At 43.2% G+C, this 22347-nt stretch overlaps 2 protein-coding genes across 6 annotated transcripts in view; one reads left to right on the top strand and one right to left on the bottom strand.

Moving 5' to 3' along the window:
• Positions 1-9222, top strand: part of LOC121627256 (ATP-binding cassette sub-family C member 4-like) — a 32771-nt gene extending 23549 nt beyond the window's left edge. For all 4 annotated transcript variants that reach the window (XM_041966067.1, XM_041966068.1, XM_041966066.1 and 1 more), the window contains 17 exons: positions 219-416; positions 1916-2053; positions 2150-2187; positions 2289-2392; positions 2481-2627; positions 3124-3203; positions 3640-3790; positions 3891-4010; positions 4094-4204; positions 4333-4433; positions 5263-5454; positions 5544-5699; positions 5915-6004; positions 6234-6406; positions 6519-6624; positions 8186-8320; positions 8393-9222. In XM_041966067.1, coding sequence (XP_041822001.1) covers positions 219-416; positions 1916-2053; positions 2150-2187; positions 2289-2392; positions 2481-2627; positions 3124-3203; positions 3640-3790; positions 3891-4010; positions 4094-4204; positions 4333-4433; positions 5263-5454; positions 5544-5699; positions 5915-6004; positions 6234-6406; positions 6519-6624; positions 8186-8320; positions 8393-8482 — 2130 coding nt within the window. In that variant the 3' untranslated portion in view covers positions 8483-9222. The remainder of the gene's footprint in view (positions 1-218; positions 417-1915; positions 2054-2149; positions 2188-2288; positions 2393-2480; positions 2628-3123; positions 3204-3639; positions 3791-3890; positions 4011-4093; positions 4205-4332; positions 4434-5262; positions 5455-5543; positions 5700-5914; positions 6005-6233; positions 6407-6518; positions 6625-8185; positions 8321-8392) is intronic.
• Positions 8404-22347, bottom strand: part of LOC121627257 (ATP-binding cassette sub-family C member 4-like) — a 21713-nt gene continuing 7769 nt past the window's right edge. For both annotated transcript variants that reach the window (XM_041966072.1, XM_041966071.1), the window contains exons 8-31: positions 19462-19711; positions 18563-18670; positions 18347-18436; positions 18037-18228; positions 16422-16516; positions 16206-16292; positions 15927-16023; positions 15474-15692; positions 15103-15240; positions 14338-14375; positions 14125-14240; positions 13875-14021; positions 13697-13776; positions 13422-13572; positions 13205-13324; positions 12927-13037; positions 11825-11925; positions 11531-11722; positions 11294-11449; positions 11119-11208; positions 10855-11027; positions 10057-10162; positions 9664-9792; positions 8404-9576 (exon numbers count right to left, since the gene is read on the bottom strand). In XM_041966072.1, the coding sequence (XP_041822006.1) occupies positions 9559-9576; positions 9664-9792; positions 10057-10162; positions 10855-11027; positions 11119-11208; positions 11294-11449; positions 11531-11722; positions 11825-11925; positions 12927-13037; positions 13205-13324; positions 13422-13572; positions 13697-13776; positions 13875-14021; positions 14125-14240; positions 14338-14375; positions 15103-15240; positions 15474-15692; positions 15927-16023; positions 16206-16292; positions 16422-16516; positions 18037-18228; positions 18347-18436; positions 18563-18670; positions 19462-19711 (3004 nt within the window). In that variant the 3' untranslated portion in view covers positions 8404-9558. The remainder of the gene's footprint in view (positions 9577-9663; positions 9793-10056; positions 10163-10854; positions 11028-11118; positions 11209-11293; positions 11450-11530; positions 11723-11824; positions 11926-12926; positions 13038-13204; positions 13325-13421; positions 13573-13696; positions 13777-13874; positions 14022-14124; positions 14241-14337; positions 14376-15102; positions 15241-15473; positions 15693-15926; positions 16024-16205; positions 16293-16421; positions 16517-18036; positions 18229-18346; positions 18437-18562; positions 18671-19461; positions 19712-22347) is intronic.

Below are 22347 nucleotides of genomic sequence, written 5' to 3'. Positions count from 1 at the left end.
AGATATAATGGACATTGCACCCTGTTTAGGTCACTCGCTGGATTTCAGACTGTTATTGATTCAACATGTCAGCACCAGCATCTTAGTATAATGAAATGTATGAGCCATAAACTTGTCAAAGTGTGTGTATGTGTGATGAGATAGCGTTTAGGTGTTGGCAGTGCAACGTAAACACATCCGCAGATGTGCAGTTTCTTAACTCTGTGTGCACGTGTCAGGGTCACATGGTGGCAAAGGGGACGTACACAGAGCTGCAGCAGTCTGGAGTGGACTTCACCTCCCTGCTGAAGGAGGAGGAGGAGGAGCAGCAGCAGCCCCCCCAGGACACTCCCACCAGGATCAGAACTCTGTCCCAGAACTCTACGATGTCGCACACCTCCTCTGTGCACTCTGTCAAAGATGGAGACCAGCTACCGGTTCGTGCATCATTTCCTCTCTTTATTTGTTCATCTTCGCTGCACACTGCAGATGGTCTGTGTTCAGAGTCAAAGGTGTTGTCTTAACTTCTCCAGAGGAAATAATGAAAGAATGAGAATGAAAAAATAAAACGTTATAATGCAATGTGCGCAATTGAGATATTTAGTTAATTAAAGTTAATATTAAATTCTGTTTATCAGCTTTATACACACAAGTGGTACAAGGCAACAGGACTGCTACTTAAATGTGGTTAGAATCAATATTTTTATGAGAATACGTAATGGTGATGAACCTACAGAGAGAATAATCATCTGTAGCTCCTCTCAGATTTATGTAGTATTATAACTTCACTGTTTTGGTTCACTGATAAACCCAGTCTGCATTTCCTGCTCAGCACCACATGACAGACAGACAAAGTTGGCGACTGGCTGGTTAATATACATTGTGTGCACAATTATTAGGCACGTGAGTATTTTGACCATTTCATCTTTATTCATATTTTCCAACTTAAATATGTATCAACTTGAATGTCCTTTAGATTTAAGCCCATCAGATGATGTGTGTTTGTGTAATGAGGGAGGGTGTGGCCTAAGGAGATCAACACCCTGTGTCCAGGTGTGCATGATTACTAGGCAGCTTCATTTCCTCAGGCACAATGGGCAAAAAAAACAGATTTAACTGACTCTGAAAAGTCAAATATAAAAAATATTTCAGATGGATGTGTTTTGTTGCAAATTACCTGCCAAAGATTTGAGAAGAATTAAATGTGAAGCTACCAGGAACCCGTTATCCTCCACTCTAAATACAAAACTGCAACCTACCTGGCGTGCTCAGAAGTACAAGGTGTTCAGTTCTCAGAGACATGTTGAGGTAAGGCAGGCTGAAACCCAACCACCACTGAACAAGACACATAAATTGAAACCTCACTTTTACTTTCTTAAATATTCAGGTTTGTGGTTTATTAACATTTTGGGTTGACCGAGAGCACTGCAGTTGTTTAATAATAAAATGAATCCTCAGAAATACAACTTGCCTAATAATTGTGCACACAGTGAAGCATTTAGCAGCTAAAGAGTCTGATATTTCTCTCAGGAGTTAGCAGAAACCAAACACATGCAGCTAAAAGGAGCGTGAATATTGGACTTGAATGAAACAAACATGACTCCAGATGAGTGACATTGTTGCTCTTTGCTGATCTCGTCTATCAGCAGCCGTTTCATAATAAGTTCAACATGTGAACTGAAAAAATAAAGGTATGTCAGTGTTGTATTTACAGCTGGTTTTTGCTGCCCCCAAGTGACCAAAAGGGGGAATAAATCAGCAGGTTTAAGTAATCCAGACAAGACTTGGTGTAGACCTTAATTTGACAAATCCTTGAATATTTTCCCTGTTAGTTCACTTAATGGACGTCAAAGCAGTTTATTCTGTTTGGCTCTCTTGTTGTCATTCATCTGGTGTGTTACTGGGGGTAAACTGAGTTCATCCTGTGTTCATACAGGCAGAGCCGGTGCAGACCCTAGCAGAGGAGAGTCGTGCTGAAGGAACCATTGGAGTGAGTCTGTATGTGAAGTACCTGAGAGCTGGAGCCAGCATAGTGGTTCTGCTAGTTGTCATACTGATCAACATTCTGGCTCAGGTATGCAGAAGCCCAGCAGAGGCCACTAATGAAGAGAAACAGCTGCCCCCTCTTGAGATTTAGAGAAACACACTGACATATTGCTTATTCTTTTAGACCGCATACATCATGCAGGACTGGTGGTTGGCTTACTGGTAAGTATGAAAACATCCTCTACGTTAATGCCCATTATTGTTATATTTCTCACAGGTCTGATTTCTTTTCCTTCTTTTTGTGTAACATTGTGACTATTCAGGGCTGAAGAGCAGGAGAAGCTGACTACCAACAACACCACCATCCAAAACGGTCAAAACGTCACCAAAGAGCTGGATTTAGACTTCTACCTGGGTGTTTACGGAGGTAATCTGCACACACAAGTTGTCACGATTCTCTGCACAGCATGCACTGTGCGGCATTTCAATAATATTTCTGCTGTTTGTTTTTACAGGTTTGACTTTGGTCACTATCGTTTTTGGATTTATCAGGAATTTGATGCTGTTCAAAGTGCTGGTGAGGTGTGCACAGTCCCTGCACAACCGCATGTTCAACTCCATACTCAGAACGCCTGTGCGCTTCTTTGACATCAACCCTATTGGTAAGAAAATTTAACCATTACCTTTAGTTCATAAGAATATGTTTCTCATATTTTGGCATTTAGTTGTTTACATGTGACGTCACGTCACTGTTGTGAACTGCAGATGGAGGGCAGGAAGTACTATAACGCTCGCAATGCTGATGTTTTGTATTAACCATGAGGAGCTTTTATTAAGTACCAAAAGTTGTTGTTCATACGGGTGAAAAATGGCTTGTTACCGGGTCAGATAATGGTGTAATATTAGCTATTGTTTTAATAGTTGAGCATCTTAACTCTGAAGTAAAGTTTGGGATTTTGTTGTTAAACCCTTGCAGACATTTAAACAGCCTGATTGCTCCAAGAATGACCTTCACCAAAGGATTGTTGGTGCATTACTAAATTGCTGTGTTGGCACTACAATCAGAAGATTCAACACTGAACCTAAAATAAATATTATGATGGCTCATGTTATTTCCACAGTGTGATATTCTCCATATTCTCTCCTGTCTCATCTCAGGAAGAGTCCTGAACAGGTTTTCAAAGGACATTGGCCAGCTGGATTCTAACATGCCGTGGACTTTTGTGGACTTCATTCAGGTGAGGAGAGATCTCACAGCAACTCATTAGAGCCTCCACACTGAAGCGAGAGACTTGATGAACCATATTCACCACAGAGATGCTTGGCCAGTCATTATATCTACATTTATTGTCTTACCAATATCCTCTTAGATGTTTGCCTGTTTGAAGGCACTCTGATCTCCTTTGCCCCTTTGAGACAAAGTCTGTTGTAGGTGAGACCAAAACTTTGAAAAGGCAACAGTTAGCTTCACGATAACATCATAAAAGAAGGTCCTCAAAATATGAAAGTGGCATAAAAATATTATGTATTAGCATTGTTTTATACTTTCAGTGAGTTCAGTATTTTAACCAACATCCGTGCTGATTCGAGCTGCTAAATATTCATTTTCTGAATGTTAAAACTTTAAAGCAGTAACTTGATTTTAGATCTGAACTGTTTGTTTTCTCTGCTCAGGTGTTCCTGCAGATTCTCGGTGTGATCGCTGTGTCGGTGTCAGTGATCCCCTGGATCCTCATCCCCGTGGTCCCCCTCCTTCTCTTCTTCCTCTACCTGCGCCGCTACTTCCTGCAGACCTCCAGAGACGTCAAACGCCTCGAATCCACCAGTGAGTGTCCCACAGTGCAACAGTGTGTGCATCATATCTGTGTCCCAACAACAACCATAATATGTGTGCTGTGCCCGCCTCGTTGTGGTTTTCCCTGCAGCTCGGAGTCCGGTCTTCTCCCACCTGTCCTCGTCTCTTCAGGGCCTGTGGACGATCCGAGCCTTTAGAGCGGAGGAGAGGTTCCAGAAAGCCTTCGACGCCCATCAGGACCTGCACTCAGGTCAGCCTCAGCACTGTCCATCAATAAGACGCTTTTGTGAGCTGTGTCAGTCCAGTGTCAACAATAGTCCTCATCCCAAACAGGGGCCTGGTTCCTGTTCCTGACCACCTCTCGTTGGTTCGCTCTCCGCCTTGACGGCATCTGCTCCATCTTTGTTACTGTCACCACCTTTGGCTGCCTGCTGCTCAGAGACCGTAAGAAAGATTTTCACTTAACATGAGTCAGAAATATTCAAATCCCACACATGAATAATAATACTTTGTTAGACACAGCTATTTTGTTCACAACTATGTTGACACGTGAGATGTCTTTTTCCTGTCAGAGCTGGACGCCGGCTCTGTTGGTTTGGCTCTGTCCTACTCTGTCACACTGATGGGCATGTTCCAGTGGGGCGTTCGGCAGAGTGCCGAGGTGGAGAACTTGGTGAGATACTCCCTTTGTCTTTGATTTTATTCAGACTTTATTTAGATCAGTTGGCCACATTTCATGCTTTTGATTGATTATAACTCTGTTAAGTGGGGTTCATCTTTATATATAGATAGATACTTTATTAATCTCCAAAGAGAAATTTGCAGTTTCAGCAGCTCCAAGGGTGGAAACACAAGGGCATGCAAAATAAGAACTACTATATTTTAGTGTGCATTGAGTAACATTTATTGACAGCAAAACTCACCATTCTCCAGTGGGAAAAATAACACATTATAACATAATAACACATCCTTTGAAAGTCTAACTTGTGATTGAGGTCAGAATAGAGAGAATGTGTTCCTATTGGCTGTTCTGCAAATGCAGGTCCATCAGATGGTGAGGGCATAAGCTTGCATAGCCAGGCCTATGTCCATGTGCCGTTTTAGCATTGTGCTACCACTGGAGAGAGTGCAAGCATGATTTCGTGCAACTCTCTTTTGCCCACAACAGTGTGTAGTACAAAATATATGCATGTAGATACTCACCAGTTAAAATGCAGGTTCAACACACTGTGATGAGGTAATGTTTTATTTCGACTGGGTTGACTGAGCTTATTTGGTGGTTGGCCAGTGAAGAGTAAACACTTCACTGCTTAACTTGTGTAGTTGGTCGGCATCAGTGTTGAATATGACAGAGACTAATGACTGTGTACCTCAATGAAATTTTAAAGGAAACGCGTATGTACAACTTTTGTAAAACTGTATAAAATCATGATTTGCTATGTGGCAGCCTTGTCAAAGCCCAGTATGTAATGTGTTGTCACCTGCATCTCTCCTGTCTCCAGATGACATCAGTAGAGAGGGTGGTGGAGTACACTCAGCTGCAGAGTGAAGCACCCTGGGAAACCCAGAAGCGTCCTCCTCCTGATTGGCCCAGCAAAGGCCTGGTGACCTTTGACCGGGTCAGCTTCTCCTACAGCGATGACGGGCCGCTGGTGCTGCAGAGCCTGAAAGCTATGTTCCGACCCAAAGAGAAGGTCAGACATTGGTCTTTTGAGGACTGAGTGCTGTTGATTTCATGTGAAGTTAAAGCGAATCTGATCGACTGGTCTTTCCTGTGTGTCAGGTGGGGATCGTGGGAAGGACCGGTGCTGGGAAAAGCTCCCTGGTCTCAGCTCTGTTCCGCCTGGCGGAGCCTCAGGGGAAGATCTACATCGATGGTGTTTTGACCTCTGACATCGGCCTCCATGACCTGCGCCAGAAGATGTCCATCATCCCTCAGGTGAACAGAACACCTTTTTATTGTGCATTAAAACTGACAACACCAGGCCAGCGACAAGCTCATTTTATGTTTGTAGAACGCTTGCATTAGTATCACTGTAGCTGTTTTTCATATCTAAAGGTAGTTCCAGTTGGTTAATTGAGAAAACAAATGTATTCAAACTTGTTTTTGTCCACTTAGTGTTATTCACCAGTCTGCCCCCCCCTGTTTTCCAGGACCCAGTGCTGTTTACAGGCTCCATGAGGAAGAACCTGGACCCTTTTAGCCAACACACAGATGAAGAGCTGTGGAATGCTCTGCAAGAGGTCAGTGAGACACACAAATCCTTTGTTGGGACCTTGATAGATAATGTAGTTATTGTAACTTGTCATTTTACAAATAAGCAGAGAAGGTTTGTTTAGATTAATGCAGCAAATTACGGATCTTTGAAATCTCAGTCATTGTCCACAGTTTATTTCTTTCAACTGCCCCACACATATCCTGGTCAGCAGAGCTGCATTTATATGATCATGAGTATCTCCATGTTCCCCACAGGTGCAGCTGAAGTCTGTGGTGGAGGAGCTGCCTGCTAAGCTGGAGACGGTTCTGGCCGAGTCGGGCTCCAACTTCAGCGTGGGCCAGAGACAGCTGGTGTGTCTGGCCAGAGCCATCCTGAGGAAGAACCGCATCCTCATCATCGATGAGGCCACTGCCAACGTGGACCCCAGGTACTGCTGACACTGATCACTGCCGTGGTAGTACTGTTTTCTATCTTTAGGGGGGGGGGGTTATTGTTACAGAGTGCACTATGTAGATACTGTAAATGCTGTGTGTCTGCAGGACAGATGAACTGATCCAGAAAACCATACGGGACAAGTTCAGAGAATGCACCGTGCTAACCATCGCTCATCGCCTCAACACCATCATAGACAGCGACAGGATACTGGTGAGTGCTCTTACCTAATGTAACGCTCAGTATAGTTAAGTGCACATTAAGTATCGCAAAATGTATTTGTAGTAACATTTAAGTACACTTTTAAGATAATTGCTGTCAAATACTTATCTATTGTATAGTTGTTCCAAAATATGCCGTCAAGAGGTCGCCTAATGATCAGCTGAGTCCAGCTTGGTGTGCTCCTCCTTGCAGCCACATGGCCCTTGATGGAATAGTTTGGACATGCTAGGTGTAGTACATACTAGCTCACACTTAGTGTACTGGAAATGCTCAAGTATGTAAGGATACATGAGTATTTGAGTTGTAGTTTGTGCAAAACTACTTGTTTCAGTTTAGCACTCTTTAATAGTATGTGAATACACCTTAGTATAATAATAGTTTGTTGCAGTCCTATATGGATGTTACAAATGTTCTGTTTTGAAGGCTGTAGTTTTGTCAGTTTAACAACACAAACTACAGCCTTCAGAACATTTGTAACATCCGCATAGGACTGCATCAAACTAAATATTAGTATACTAAGGTGTATGCGCATACATACTATTAAAGAGTGCTAAACTGAAACAAGTACAACTCAAATGTTCTGTTTTTAAGGATACATGAGTGGCATAAAGGTGTCTGCATGAAGATTAGGGAGGTAGAGCAGTTATGTACTGATCAGAAGGTTGGTGGTTCGATCCCTGACCTTGGCAGTCTATTTATTGTGGTCTCTGCGGGGAAAATAGCTGTAGATGTACACATCTTGGTGTCACCACCTCCAGGAAAAGCAATAACTGCTGCAGTTTAGTGGCTGGCATAAGATAGGACAGATGCAACTACTTCTTGGTCCCGGGCTGCTTACAACTGTTATGCTAATAATCATGTCACACTTCAGCGCAAACACAGGCCTGTATTGCTAAAGTTAAATACTCCTCAGTAACATAACACTAGCTGCTGTGTCTTTGCTGCCCTCTTGTGGTTTCAGGTTGCCTTTTCTCAGCAGTCATGTATCTGTGTGCTCACTTCAACCTGACATTTAGTATGTAAGAAACTGTCATCTAGCTTTATGTTGACCTGCAGTCTGAGAGTCATGTCACTCAGAGGTGTGACAGCAGGTTGGTAACAAAGCACATTCCTGGAAATAGGTGCAACAAAACTATGAACGAGAGCTACTACAGATTTTTGGTGAGCACTTACTTAGCTGTAGTTCATAGTTTTGTTACCAACCTGCTGTCACACCTCTGAGTGAGATCAGAGGAAATACATTTGGTTTGAGTTGACTCTGTCCTGACATGACTCTCAGCTGTGATTACGGGTTGGTAACAAACCACATTGAACACTATCACTGTTTGTAGTCAAGGTGCAACAAGTGTGAACCTCTCAACCAGACTTCAGTTGCCAAACCAGCCATCTACCAGGATACACCACAAATTGCAGCAGTTATTACTTGCCTGTAGATGAAGCGCTGTTGGTTGCTTTTAGTGACACCAGCCAATCACAGCCCAGCATGTTAACATTCAACTAAAGTCACAAATAAATCACACTCATTAAACCAAAACTCTGATTTTGTCTCTAGGTTCTAGATGCAGGGAAAATTCATGCCTACGATGAGCCTTACACCCTGCTTCGAGATCGAGAAGGCATCTTTTATCAAATGGTGCAGCAGACTGGCAAACAAGAGGCAGCAGCTCTACTAGAGCTGGCAAAACAGGTGAGTTTACCCTCTAAAACACATTCTACAATGTTTTCTTTCAAAGGAATCTGACAAACAATGTCATTCTAGGCTTACAACGACAGAGACCATCCCAACATTTCAAACGGACATGCAGAAACCGCAGACGGCAACTTGGTTATCTTTGAGACAGCTCTGTGAGCTGGAGGTTGTGACTCGCCGCCTTGCCTAAAGACTTGAAAGTGTCTGGGCTTGTACTGCCCCCCCCCAGCATGTGGTGAAAGCACACAGCACCTGGACAACAAGCTGGTGAGGAGACAGGATCTGCAGAGGCACCGGCCTCAGCACAGCCTGTCCAACGATATGCTGTTGTTTCCTTCAAGCTGAGATAGCTTGGAAATCACTATTTATTTTCTGTGCTTAATATTTATCAAATTGCTGCTCAGTATACTGATGCCTTGGAGACATTACATTTAAATGCTTGCATAATCCTTAAACCTGTAAGTGCCTTATTTCAGGTTTGCACAGGTGTTAATTTAACAAATGATAGACAATCTGTATCCAAAGTTGCCTTTATGTGTGTGTGTATATACAGGTGGCACTGCACTAGTCATTACCAAATCTACACTTTCCTGCGAGCTCAGTAAAAATGTGTTTTGTATGTTGATTGATAAACATGTTTGTCACCTTTAGAAAATTATTTTGTTCTATTCACTCCATTGACTTTCACGTTTACAGGGAAGAAGCTCAAGTGGCAGTCTGCTACAGCTGACATGGAGTCTGTCGAGTTATTGTTCCAATTAAGACACTTTAATGTTTCAACTGCCAATTTGTACATTTTTGGTTTGTCAAATGCTGCATAAACACCTACAGATCTGACTGTGGTGATGTCCTTTGGATCAAAATCTAAACTATACACAGAAATAAAGGGTTTTACCGTATTAAGGGATGTCTTCCTGACGGGCTCGGCAATGGGCAAAAGGCTTGTTATTGTCTAATAAGAAAAAATACCATTACCATTGCAAATAAACAAGACAAGGACCAGATCTAAGGTAAAAATGGAATAGTCTTTATAACAACAAATAATGCATATACATATTGTAGTACAACCCTTAAGGTTTACAGTTGGACTTCCAGCACAAAGGGATCATTGCAGGAGAACACTGCCTTACCCACATGTAATGCAAACATACGATCTTCTGAGGCCTCAGGTGTTCTCACATACTTACATCTGGACTCTGTTACACAGGCAGTCTTGCTCAGGTGGCCTCAGGCTGTCAAGACTGCTGTCCTGCCTGTAATAATGTGAAAAATCATCCCTTCAGTAAAACATCTAGCCAGAGGCATGCTTCAGAGACAGGAACAATTTCCGCAACCTTCACCTGTTTGGCAGCCTCCAGCAAGGCTTCAGCCTGGCCCGTCTGTTGCACCATCTTGTAGAGAGCCCCCTCTTTGTTTTGCAGCAGGGTGAGGGGACGGTCAAACTCCTGGATGGTACCGCTGTCCAGCACCTTAAAGCAGGATAACGGCAAACGACCCTTAACCTCAGTTGCACTCATGTACAGGACACAAAAATAATTTAACAGATTAAAACTAGTTTGCAAGACATGCTCATCACTATGCAGTTGTAGAAAAGAAAAGATTAGTTCTATGAACCAGTTAGACCATTTAAACTACTATTACATGAAGTGGAGAGAGTAAAGCTACAAAAAAAACTCAGTACAATTCATACGTAAACTGTAGTTTACTTCACTGAGTCAGGAGAGAGCACTCACCAGTATCCTGTCGCTGTCTATGATGGTGTTGAGGCGATGAGCGATGGTCAGCACGGTGCATTCTCTGAACTTGTCCCGTATGGTTTTCTGAATCTGTTCATCTGTCCTGCAGACACACAGTCACAACAAAAATAAACAAACATGAAATGGGAGAAGCATGTTTCCAGGAAGTCTTGAAGGTGCATTAGATCAGAAGTGGCCACCTGTCAAATTCATACTCAGCATATCACCAGAGGAACTGCTGACTCACAGTTCCCAGCTCTCATGTTTCTGATGTGTGATACATGTTTTCACCTCTAGTCTTGCTGCCACAGAGAGAGAGGTGAAGGTATGATGGTCAAAGTCTTTCTGGAATATAGTTAAACCAAGTGAACGTTGATTATGTACCGTTATCACAGATTGTATGACGATATGCTCTAAAATTACACTTGTCATGTGTGGGCGGCTCCCAGATTTCACTCATGTTGACGTGCACGCAGTGGTCATCTATCTGATTTTATGAATATATCGGGTGTTGCTCTGGTATCATGGACCCAGCAGGGAATGTTCAAATGCTCACAGGGAGCGGAGCCAGAATGGGCACCAGAACTGGGCTCAGTGAGCAAACACAGGCTGCAGGACTGACGGAGGCCAGTTTAACGACAGGGAAAAAGGTGCCAAGGTGATTTACAGAAGCTCCAACCAGGACTCTGACTCAAGGGTTTCTGAATGATCAAAAACTCTATTGTAAAATTAAATCTTGAAAAACCTGCTGAATCCCTGAGATGCATGTGTATCTTGGTGTTGTGGCAGCAGTACCTGGGGTCCACGTTGGCCGTGGCCTCATCGATGATGAGGATGCGGTTCTTCCTCAGGATGGCTCTGGCCAGACACACCAGCTGTCTCTGGCCCACGCTGAAGTTGGAGCCCGACTCGGCCAGAACCATCTCCAGCTTAGCAGGCAGCTCCTCCACCACAGACTTCAGCTGCACCTGTGGGGAACATGGAGACCGGGTCAGGGGAAACCTGCAGAATTTACAGAATGTGTGTGGCCAACAATGTGAGAGCCGATTGGATACTAGCCTCCTCCAGAGCCTTCCACAGGTCTTCATCAGTGTGCTGGCTGAAAGGGTCCAGGTTTTTCCTCACAGTGTCAGTAAACAGCACCGGGTCCTGTGCAACAGAGAGAGCTCAGGTCACACTTTGACTTTTATACAACACAAGCTGGAGTCTTTAGAAGACGCGAGCTTCTGTTCACCTGAGGGATGATGGACATCTTCTGGCGCAGGTCATGGAGGCCGATGTCAGAGGTCAAAACACCATCGATGTAGATCTTCCCCTGAGGCTCCGCCAGGCGGAACAGAGCTGAGACCAGGGAGCTTTTCCCAGCACCGGTCCTTCCCACGATCCCCACCTGACACACAGGAAAGACACAGAGTATGACTCATCGTCCATCACTGAGAAGGCAGACTGCGGCTGTATGCAGATGTCCCACCTTCTCATGGGGCTGGAAAGTGGCGCTGACGTCTTTGAGGACCGGTGGTCCATCGTCGCTGTAGGACATGTTCACCTGGTTAAAGGTCACCAGGCCTTTGCTGGGCCAATCAGCAGGAGGACGCATTTTGGTTTCCCAGGGTGCTTCACTCTGCAGCTCTGTATACTCCACCACCCTCTCCACTGACGTCATCTGAAGCCAGGAGAGATGCAGGTGACAACACATTACATACTGGGGTTTCACAACAAAACGAATTAAAATATGTAACTGCTGAAGATGTGACTCAGGTCTCACCATGTTCTCCATCTCGGCACTTTGCCTCATCGTCCACTGGAAGTTTCCCACCAGTGTCACAGCATAGGTCAGCACCAGGCCCACCTCTCCAGCCTCCAGTCCTTTCAAACACAGAGACTCCAGATAAAACTCACACTGCTTCAGGACATTTTCCCACACCTGCACTGCACCAAACCTCAGCAGCTCAGGGTCATTTCAGCACTTATATGCATGCCAGCAGTGCTCTTGGAATATACCGACTTATCATATAATTTGGAAAAAGGAAGTGTAGCATGCAGGGAAAATAACTGTCACAACATGGCTTCTACCTAATCACAAGTGATCTCAAATATTAAATGTTTGCTTTTAAGTGTGAAAATTACCCTTAAAAAGAAGCAGCAGAAACATCAAACAGTTTTAACTCCTCAATAAAGTTAAATATTCACACCAGGTTTCAAAGGGAAACTATTTGGATTAATTTTAATGGCCTAACTGGAATACTGAACAAGGCTGTATGACATACAGCAAATGTGATCTGCACAAAGAGATATCTTGTGAAGCCATGAATAGATGAGTCTGAACAAACAGATTCTGCAAGCGGCTTCATGGTCATCGCAATCAGGACGGAGGATAAGGCAAGCCCGTCTCGTGCCCCTAAAGCACTTCATTTGTAGCCAACTGTGCAGACATTCTAACATAAAGGCCTTACAACAGAACAAGATGATGGTTCTGACTGGGGTTAGTATGATGTTGAGGAGAGATTGTGGAAGGAATTCAAAACTATTATGACAGCAGTAATAATAAGTACAGCTCAGTTGTCCTGATTCCACAGACGCTGGGACACTGTGTAAAACAGAATATGATCATTTGCTGATCTACTCAACTGAAAACAGCACGAAGACGATATATTAAATGTTTGACCTCATCAGCTTCGTTGGGACAGGAGCAACTAAAGACTGGGAAAGATGTGGAACGCTCCAAAAACACCTGTTTGGATCATTCCACAGGTAAACAGGTTGATTAGTAACAGGTGATAGTATCATGATTTACACAGCGCCCCAACTTTTTTGGAATCGTAATTGTATGGACATGAACAGTCTTTCTGTGTGCACACGTCACTCACCATCTCTGAGTAGGATGCAGCCAAATGTTGCAAAGGTGATAAATAAGGAGCAAATGCTGTCGATGCGCAATGCAAACCAGCGTGAGGTCATCAGGAACAGGAACCACGCCTCTGACACGAGAGAGAAACAACATCTATTAAAGTAAACCTCATTCGACACTCAACAGTGGAGGTGGGCTACAAGGAACAATCATTTTGTAATAATGACATTTTCCTTTATCAATGGCATTCATTCTAAATAAGAACAGAAAGTCAAAATGTGAACAGTGAAGGAGAACCTGAGTGCAGGTCCTGGTGTGCCTCAAAAGCTTTCTTCAACCTGCCCTGGGCTCTGAGGGCTCGGATCGTCCACAGGCCCTGAAGAGACGAGGACAGATGGGAGAACACTGGACTCCGAGCTGCAAGACACATGACAAAGGGGGGCGACAGCTAGCTTATAACGACTTCTAACAAAAAGGTCAGTCAGTTCATTGTGGTATGAATGCATGGACGCACTTGTCGACTCCAGACGCTTGATGTCTCGTGATGTCCGGAGGTAGTAACGCCTCGAGTACAGGAAGAAAATAAGCAGAGGAACGACGGGAACGAGGATGAGAGGGATGACTGAGGCCGCCACCACAACCACGCCAACATTCTGCAAAAGTAACTGCAAAACAGGACGAGCATCACGCCGTCAGAACACTGAGGAGGATTAGAAAGATCGACTGCAACAAGGTTTGAGAACAGATACGGTTCAGTGCATGGCCTGAAGCCTGCTAATCAGTCCTCACTTGATAAAAGTCCACAAAGGTGATGGGTAGCGTGGAGTCCATCTGGCTGATGTCTTTGGAAAACCTGTTGAGGATTCTTCCTACAGAGCAGGAAAAAGCAAATTGGCTTAGAACAACAATTTGTACTTTTTACTCTTTTTAAGTGTTCGTGGTTCTTTAAACTGGAAGCAGGCATCACCTATGGGGTTGACGTCAAAGAAGCGAACAGGCGTGCGGATGACAGCGCTGAACATACTGTTGTGCAGAATCTGAGACGATCTCACCAACCCATTAAAGATCACTAAACTCCTGGCAAAGCCAAACACCACAGCAGCGGCAGTCAAACCTGAGGGCAAAAGCAGCACAACTGCTTAAAGCAGAGCAGGCTGCATGAACATCCAACAACCACGCTTCAAACAGCGGGATTAACACAGGGGCGGAAGGCTTACCTGAATAAATACTGAGGTAGAACGTGAGATCCAGCTCTTGATTTGACACAGTAGCATTAGAGCCATGTTGAATACTGACAGCACTGACTGTGCTGTTAAAGACCTCGTCTCTGGCCCTGCGAGTTAACAAGACAAACACATCAGACAATAAAATAACACCACACAGAGAAGAAAGCAGCTACAGTGCATTTACTCGGTGAATAAAACACTCACCAATAAACCAGCCACCAGTCCTGCAGAACATATGCAACCTTTAAACGGAAACGAAGTTCATTAGAAAAACATCCTGAAACAGATGTATGACATCATCCTAAAACGTCTCAATCCAAACTATGTCGGACTGGACAAACAGCATCCGGCGGTGTTTGAGCTGTTGTTGTCATTCGTCACACCTCATCTTATAATGACCACAGACAAACAACAGACATGTAACAGAAAGGTCAGGTCTGTCTCTGAAAAGACGAATGTGCTCGCTTGACTTGAGAAAGCCAAAATATCAAGCAGTGAAAAAACGACAATATAAAGAACAGTAGCATGTGTCTTATTGTAAATAACAGTTATGAAAATTAGTGATATTTAATGACAGAAGCCTGCTTGGTCCTTAGTTTTAATGTGAAACAGAAAAAATCCTCATTAGAAAATTAAAATGGGTTTATTTAGATAGATATCTTGTGTGTTTATTTTACTTACAGCTATTAAAGTAAAACAATCATTTCCAGTTTTGTGTGTTATTTTTTGCCTGATTGCATGTATTTATACAGTTTCCCTGTTTGGTTACATGTGCTTCAACATGTATCATTGTGTTGCACTGGACTGTACTCTGATATGTTCAAATGTCATAAAAAACTATTATTTTATGTTTCAGCCAGTATCATCAGTGACTTTTAGCCTCAACAGTAAGCTGTAAGATCATTTTTCACACCTGCAGGAAACATGAGACTGTGCAGAGCTCTAAGAGTCAGTGTGTCCATGGCTTACCTCAGCTATGACACTAAGCAGTACTATAACCACCAACAACAGAAGGTTACTGCCTGCAGTGAAGTACTTGAGGTAAATGTGGCTGCTAACACCCCCGTCAACTCGAGTCTCCTCTGACATGGTATGAACTGTTTCAACCTGCAAAGCAAGTAATTACTGATCAATGTCTTCTTACTTCGGGGCAGACCTTGACAGAGTCAATGAAAGACTTAATCAATTAGACAGTCAGGCCTGTGCTGACATACTATGTGGAAGCATGCAGTCAGCAGTGGTTTAAGGCAAATAAATCAAAATCCATCAAAAGTAAATGAAACAAATAATCCTGGGATTAGTTACGGGTGAGTCAGATGTTATTTTGAAAGTGTACCTACAGGAAGCTGGTCAGTGCAGCTGCTCTCTGGCGGCAGGAGGCTGCTGTAAGAACAGTGGGAACTGTGCGAGAGGGTGGTCCTCTGGCTGTGTAACGACAGTCTGTCTGGGTCGGCTGATCGAGACCACCGATCCTGCTCCTCGTCGCTTCTCAGCAGGGACACGATGTCGAGGTCCGAGCGCTGCAGCTCGCTGTAGGTACCCAGAGCCGTGACGTGACCCTGCGAGGCAAACGGCGCAGAAGCCTGTGATCGAGTGTGTGGATGCACGTTTCAAATGTCTAAGAGAGAACAGAAACTAAAAAAGAAGGCTGTTCATCCAGAGAAGACAGAGCTTCAGATTGATTGACTGAGATTGATGGTGGAGAGTGACATTTGAGTTCATGAGAGAATATTTGAAATTTTAGAAGCAGGAAACGCCTTCTCTGAAATATTTTCCTCTGCAGGGGCACAAACCTCCTTCAGGACCAGAATCTGGTCGGCTGCCCTCAGATGCTGCAGCTGGTGGGTGACCAAGATACGAGACTTGTTCCTCAGCAGGCCACAGATGCACCTGATACATGAACACACACGTTACCAGTCTGTATTATCAGTGCTCTTCCCATGGTTGCATGTATCTGTCATGCTTTAAACACTGCACATTTCACCGTAATGAGCAAATCCCGATGTTTTTGTTTGATTGGTGTAATAATCGTGCACAGACTGGATATGTGGAATGGATTTGGGGCCACTCACTGCTCAAAAAGATGTTTCCCGACCTCAGCATCCACAGCACTTAAAGGGTCATCCAGGAGGTAGATGTCTGCATCCTGATACACAGCCCTGAGAAAACAAACACACACGCAGCGTCGGTAATATCAGGAAGGTATCTGAGCAATGTTAACTCGTCTCCTAACTGTGGAAAGAAAAACAGCGATTTATTTCTAGGTAGCGTGCTTTCTGTGCTCTGACCTCGCCAGGCTGACACGAGCTTTCTGTCCCCCGCTGAGCGTGGCCCCCCTGTCCCCGATCAGTGTCAGGTCTCCATCCGGGAGCAGCTCCAGGTCCTGCACAAATGTACAGCGCAGCGTCATCAACATGGACCACACGAACACCAGAACAGAGGAGCGATCACACTGAACTTCATCATAAAAGAGGTGTGCAACATGTGAAGCCTTCTCTTCCTGAATGGAGGTCAGCACCAACAACACAGAGGCGATTCTTTTCAAGCATTTTCCAGATACTGACAACAGAAAGGTGGCGGAAAATGACCATCTGAGTTACTTCCTGCATAATTATTCATTTAAAAAATGAAACTAATGCCGCAAAACTAAGAGAAAAGAGGAAATTGAGATAACGCTGCAGAGAGTCTTTAGTATTTGCAGTTGGAGCTGTGCGAGACCTGATAGACTGCCTCTAATGAGCTCACTTGAGTCAGCGCTGGCTCGTGTGAGGACCACAAGTTCAAAAATGATAAAATCTATGGGTGTGGTGTGAGAGGGATGTGAGGTCACCAGACCTGAGCACAGCAGGTGCAAAACAGGTAAGACTCTGAATGATGAAAGATGTGAGAACACGTGTTGAACCCAGAGAAACTGGTCCTACCACCAGCTTAAGACTAAGGCCAAGAAACAGCCCTCAAACCAGACACATTGATCCTGAATGGAGATCTGATCATTCATATCAATTATATATAAATAATATCCATTAATAACTGTCTTTTGGCATTAAATAAATGGATGAGCTATGATTAATTTAAATTAAAAAAGGACAAAACTGAAATCCAACAACTTGACCCTAAAAGAAAAAGAGAAACGCTGTTTAAAAATCTTGGAAACAACTAAAGCACGAACATTTATAAATCAAAAAGAAGCTGAAAAAGTTAGATTCATGCCTTTATTTCAGGCCAACTCGATTAACACATTATGAACCCGAACCAAGAGGAGAGAGCACATTATTTCAGTTTTAGCTGCTCTGCACCGGCTTCCTGCAACATTTAGATTTTCAGGTCCTCCTCCTTAATGAGCTGGGACTGAGCTACACTGCTAATTATTTCCCTTCAAGAACACTGTGATGACCTGCTGCAGGTCTACTGGAGGTTTCCAGCAACAGTTGAAGGAAAATTGGGGATGAAGCCTTTGTCTATTACTCCCAAAAGCTCTGGAATAAACTGCCGACAGATATCAGGGAATATTTTCAAAAGAACGCTAAAACCCTTCTCTCCACTCCTGATACAGGCCTGAAACTTCTGCTCTTTGCCTCACACTGACGCACTGCTGCACTTCTTTCTTTACTCAGTTCTCATCATTCATTGGGTTTTCTTATGTTATGTATTCTCTTTATTCTACTTTCATCCTTATTTTTATCTTACTTTCACTATCTCACAATGTTAAGGGAGTGCCATGCTAAATTAGTGGTGAGAGTGGCGTCAATATGTCAGTATTGGTGACAAAATAAACACTTCTGTTGCAACAGAAGAGATATTAACGATCCCTTCTCATGTACTGACAAGGTAGAGCACACACACAGCCAGAGGACCTCCAATATGGCCACCAGAGGGTGTACCTGCCATCGCGTTAGAGCTCACCCTCTTTAGAGCGCAGGCTTTGATGACTCGTTCATACTTCTGGAGGTTCAGCTCGTTCCCAAATAGGATGTTACTGCGGATGGTCCCAGGGAACACCCAGGGCTGCTGGGCGGCGTAAGTCAGCTGACCTTTGACCTTGAGCATTCCTGAGTCATGAGGCAGCTCTCCCAGAATGGCGCTCAACAGGGAAGACTGTCGGGAACATGGTTTATATAGACGTGTGCAGGCAAGTGGAGATTAACTGTTTCTTTTAAAGACGGTTGTAGGCCATTAAAACCCGAACCAGTCAAGCGTGACAAGTTCCACTGACCTTTCCAGCCCCCACCGGGCCAATCACAGTCAGAAGCTGGTGTGACTTCACTGTGATGGAGATGTTCTGCAGAGACGGAGCATCCAAACTCTGACAGGAAACAAAAAAATACTACTTTGAAGAACCAAAAAATGTGCTGTACAGCCTTAAAGCACATTCACATCCTGTAAAAAGATATTACAGAGCAGTGACGGATCACTTTAAGGTTTTATTCACCTTATCCCAGTAGCAGGTCAACTTCTCGATCTCTATACAGTTTTCCTTCTTTTCCTCCAGAGGTAGTCCAAAGTTTCTCCTCTCAACTTCTTCCAGGAGGAGGAAATTCTGGGAAGGGGGTTAATTGACACACATGCTCCTACACTGTGAACCGAACACTCACAACGCAGATGTCTGCACTTTTTTTCCTATCTCTAGCACTAAAATACTGCAATTCTCACAAACATTAACTCTTGAAATTCCTGTTTTGACACTCACAAGTTCCTAGAAGTTGTTGAAGAGGTGGGTTATGCAATGTGTAGCCAAGCATTCACGCAGCAGGACTTAAAATGCTCATCGGGATGGAAAGAATCACAATGTCAATGAATGTCAACTGCCAGCCATCATTATCTATGGCGTCTTTGCAGAGACACGTTTTTATGTTCCTGCTCCCATGTGAGGTTTATTTCGCTGAGTAGGAGGGAGTCTTATCTCACCCTACATACTAAAATGTGAACTCTGGCTGATGAACTAGCACTCAGGAGTGTGGTTATGTGCCAAGTCATTCTCCAAGGAACTCTATGTTAAAGTAAAAATTGCAACTGCTGGAGAAGCAACACATGTTTGTCATTGAAGCTGCAAATGTACATCTAGATGTTGATTCCAGCCACTGGAGGCCATTTATTCTTTATGTATGTATTTATATTCAACAGCTAGAAACAATCCTAAAAAGGCTCCATGTTCTGCAGGAGTTTCTACAGTTTCCTGAAACACTGCGTGTTTGGGAACTGCTTCAGTGTAAAACTAATGACACAGGAGCTCATTTACTATCTTAAAAATGTTTAATTTGCATGCTTGACTGCCAGATTTTACAATAAGTTAATATGCAATAAATAATCTAACAGCTGCTGTAGACTTACCTTAACCCTGCGGATGCTGACTATCGTCTCTGACAGCTTCTCGACGGCCAGTGGGAAGAACAAGGTGACCGTGAGCTTGATTGTACCAAAGAGGGAAACTGTGACAAACACGCTGCTGGCAGTGATGTTGTTGCCCAGGAGGATGTAGAAAGTGAAGGTAATGAAGACGGTGATCTTGCTGCTGGCAAAGAAGGACGCCATGTTGAGTCCTCGTAGATAGGAGCTCTTCAATATCTGACTGATTTCTTTCCTGGGAACAGCAGACAACATATGGAGAAGAGTGAGCGTGGTGCGTCCAAGTTTTGTTTTAAATCTGCAATCGTGAACCATGAGGAAAAACTGTAGCTGCCGAGAAACACCTGAGAGAAACCTGTGTTGGTGATGAATTTTGTTTAGTGCCGAAATGGTGTTTGACTGCAACTTCAATGGCACAGATAAAAGCACAACATTTTTAAAAGGTGCTGAACAAATTATATTAATATTAGTAATTAAGCCTCTGGACTGGGTCGCACCATTACAACACAAAAAAAATGCCTGAACCAGCAAAAATTTTAATAATGTGCCAATTAGTTGCTAGGAAACATCTTTGTTGCCATCCAATCAGAGACCAAGCAAGAAGTCACTGAACAAGTTGCAACACAGAGAGACAACAAGTGATAGGAATGAACTGCCCAAGATAAAAGCTTTAGTTCTACATGATGCATTAAAGTTAACTGGCAGTGGTTTGTGGATGAAGTTGTGACTTTGTTTTATTTTTAAATGCGCACATGGAGAAATACATATTTCAGAATTGTTATTCATGCAGCTTAGATTGAGATATGGGATCATGCTAACCTAAACAACGCTATTACTCATTTGACAGTTGGTCTAAAGTAATAATGTTTTATAAAGTGTGGCAAACTTTTTTTATTTTTCAAAACATTGATTAATTGCGTCATATTAATTCTTATTTCTGTATCTTAAGAGGTCAAGTGAACGTTTTGTCAGTTGCTACGCAGCAGTCGCACCTGGCAGTTACTGTGTGTACATATTTAGTAAAAATCTTTTTGTGAGAACAAGTTGGTTTGTTGCAACTTGTTTTAATTAAGTGATATCTATAGATCCACTTCAGTTACAGCTAGAAGCCTTTTAACAAACCTACATAGTTTAAATTCACAAAGAGCTGGTGCAACCAGTGTTACACAATATTCTGTGTCCTGAATAGAAAGTTCAGCTGTGCCACTGCATCATATATTAGATTGGTAGGCAGCAACAAATGATCCCCCATTATATTTCGACAAGGGGACTAAATTGCTGTTAACCCAAAAAAATGTGACGCTGTGTCTTCAGATAAGAAAGCATGGTAGCATGGCAGTAAATGAGTTGTTTCTGTGTGTGTGCATATGCGTGCAAAGGCTTCTGTGCACTGTAGCTGTGCTAAATTTAATGATCCACTCTGTTTTTAAGTGAGAACAGAGCTTGTGTTTCATCGTGTGAGCCGCTGCTGACATGCTGCAGGCAGCACTCCACACTGTTAACAAGTGAATGAATGAACGAACAGCAAGGAAGATGCAGCATGCTTTTAAAACACAGATGATTATTAACCTCCTCTGTGAATAGACTCTGCATTAATATACATGTGAAGGTTGTAAATAGCTTTCTTCCTTCAGCAAAAGCTGTAAGCAGTAAGAAGCTCAAAACCAACCTAAAACCTGCAGCTTAATCCACTTCTCCACGCTCCAACCAAACATTCAATGTCACCATTTTGCGAAAAGCTAAAATTTCAGTGTGTGCTTTGAGGAGAGTGACATATTTTGATTCCGTTATCCCTTTTCGAGGTTTCCTGGAAAGATCCGTTGTGTCAGCAATAATAGATGATGTATTACCGAAAGGGCAAAGACTATGAAAGGATTATCATTAACAAAGATGAGAAAATGAAAGAAAGGCTTTGCAAAAATTAGCAGCTACACATCTTTGTGAGACCACCTACCTTGTTTTAACAAAGCAATCAGGAATGTTCCACATGCTTATTCTAAAAAGTTTTAACTTGAATCATAATAATCCTCTTATGCGCTCAACAGCCTCACAAATCCAAAAAGCTTCTCCAGCAAAATTTAGACATCAAAACTGAAGAGCTTGTTGTCTTCCTCATTAGAAAAACCAGGAGGAGATAAATCAGTGTGTGTTAAGTCGTGATGCGTTTGTGGAACTGTCTGAGAGCTGCGTTTCTTTTCTCTTAATGCTATAAAGCCCTCTGTCATCGTTGATAAAGACATGCAATATAAATCTTCCACCTGCTATTTTAAGGTCAGTCTGACTTTTCATGCTTAATATGGCAGACGCAATTAAAGCCAGTAAAAGAGCTAACAAGGTCTGGATTAAATGGATAATGAAGTCTAGACTGTTAGACCTAAATAGCTCTTCAAAGGCACTGAATGAAAACAAAAATGCCCATGACTGGGCAGCACCTGAAAAGCTTTTTATGCATGTACAATGGGGGGGGGGGGGGCGTACCCCTGGCCATACAGTGCATTCAACACATATATGACACCAACCCCTGCGATGGCTGGAACTGCTTCTCTTTAGCAAGGTTTCTGATGTCAAATAGTGATGCTGATACTCGCGGCTGGTTTTCCAGGTTTGGGTCTGTCAGTCATGACTAGAATTAAGTCTTTGTAAGAGTCAGTTTTGTGTCAGAAAATGTGTTCAGTTCCTGTTCAGTTTGTTTACTTTTCATGTCCTGAAGCCTCTCACCAAGTGCCTGAAGGAGTTTTCACACTCAGCAGCATATTCAGATGTCAGAGCAGCTTTTGTTTTTGCAGAGTAGGAAAATGCAGTGTTTCCTCTTTCCAACTGGCGTGGCTTTAATTTCACTCCAAATGGTTTCACATTTCAAAGCAGAGAGCT

The sequence above is a fragment of the Chelmon rostratus genome, chromosome 24 (genome assembly GCF_017976325.1).
Source record: "Chelmon rostratus isolate fCheRos1 chromosome 24, fCheRos1.pri, whole genome shotgun sequence".
Classification (NCBI taxonomy): domain Eukaryota; kingdom Metazoa; phylum Chordata; class Actinopteri; order Chaetodontiformes; family Chaetodontidae; genus Chelmon; species Chelmon rostratus.
This window is presented reverse-complemented; position numbering and strand designations above follow the sequence as displayed.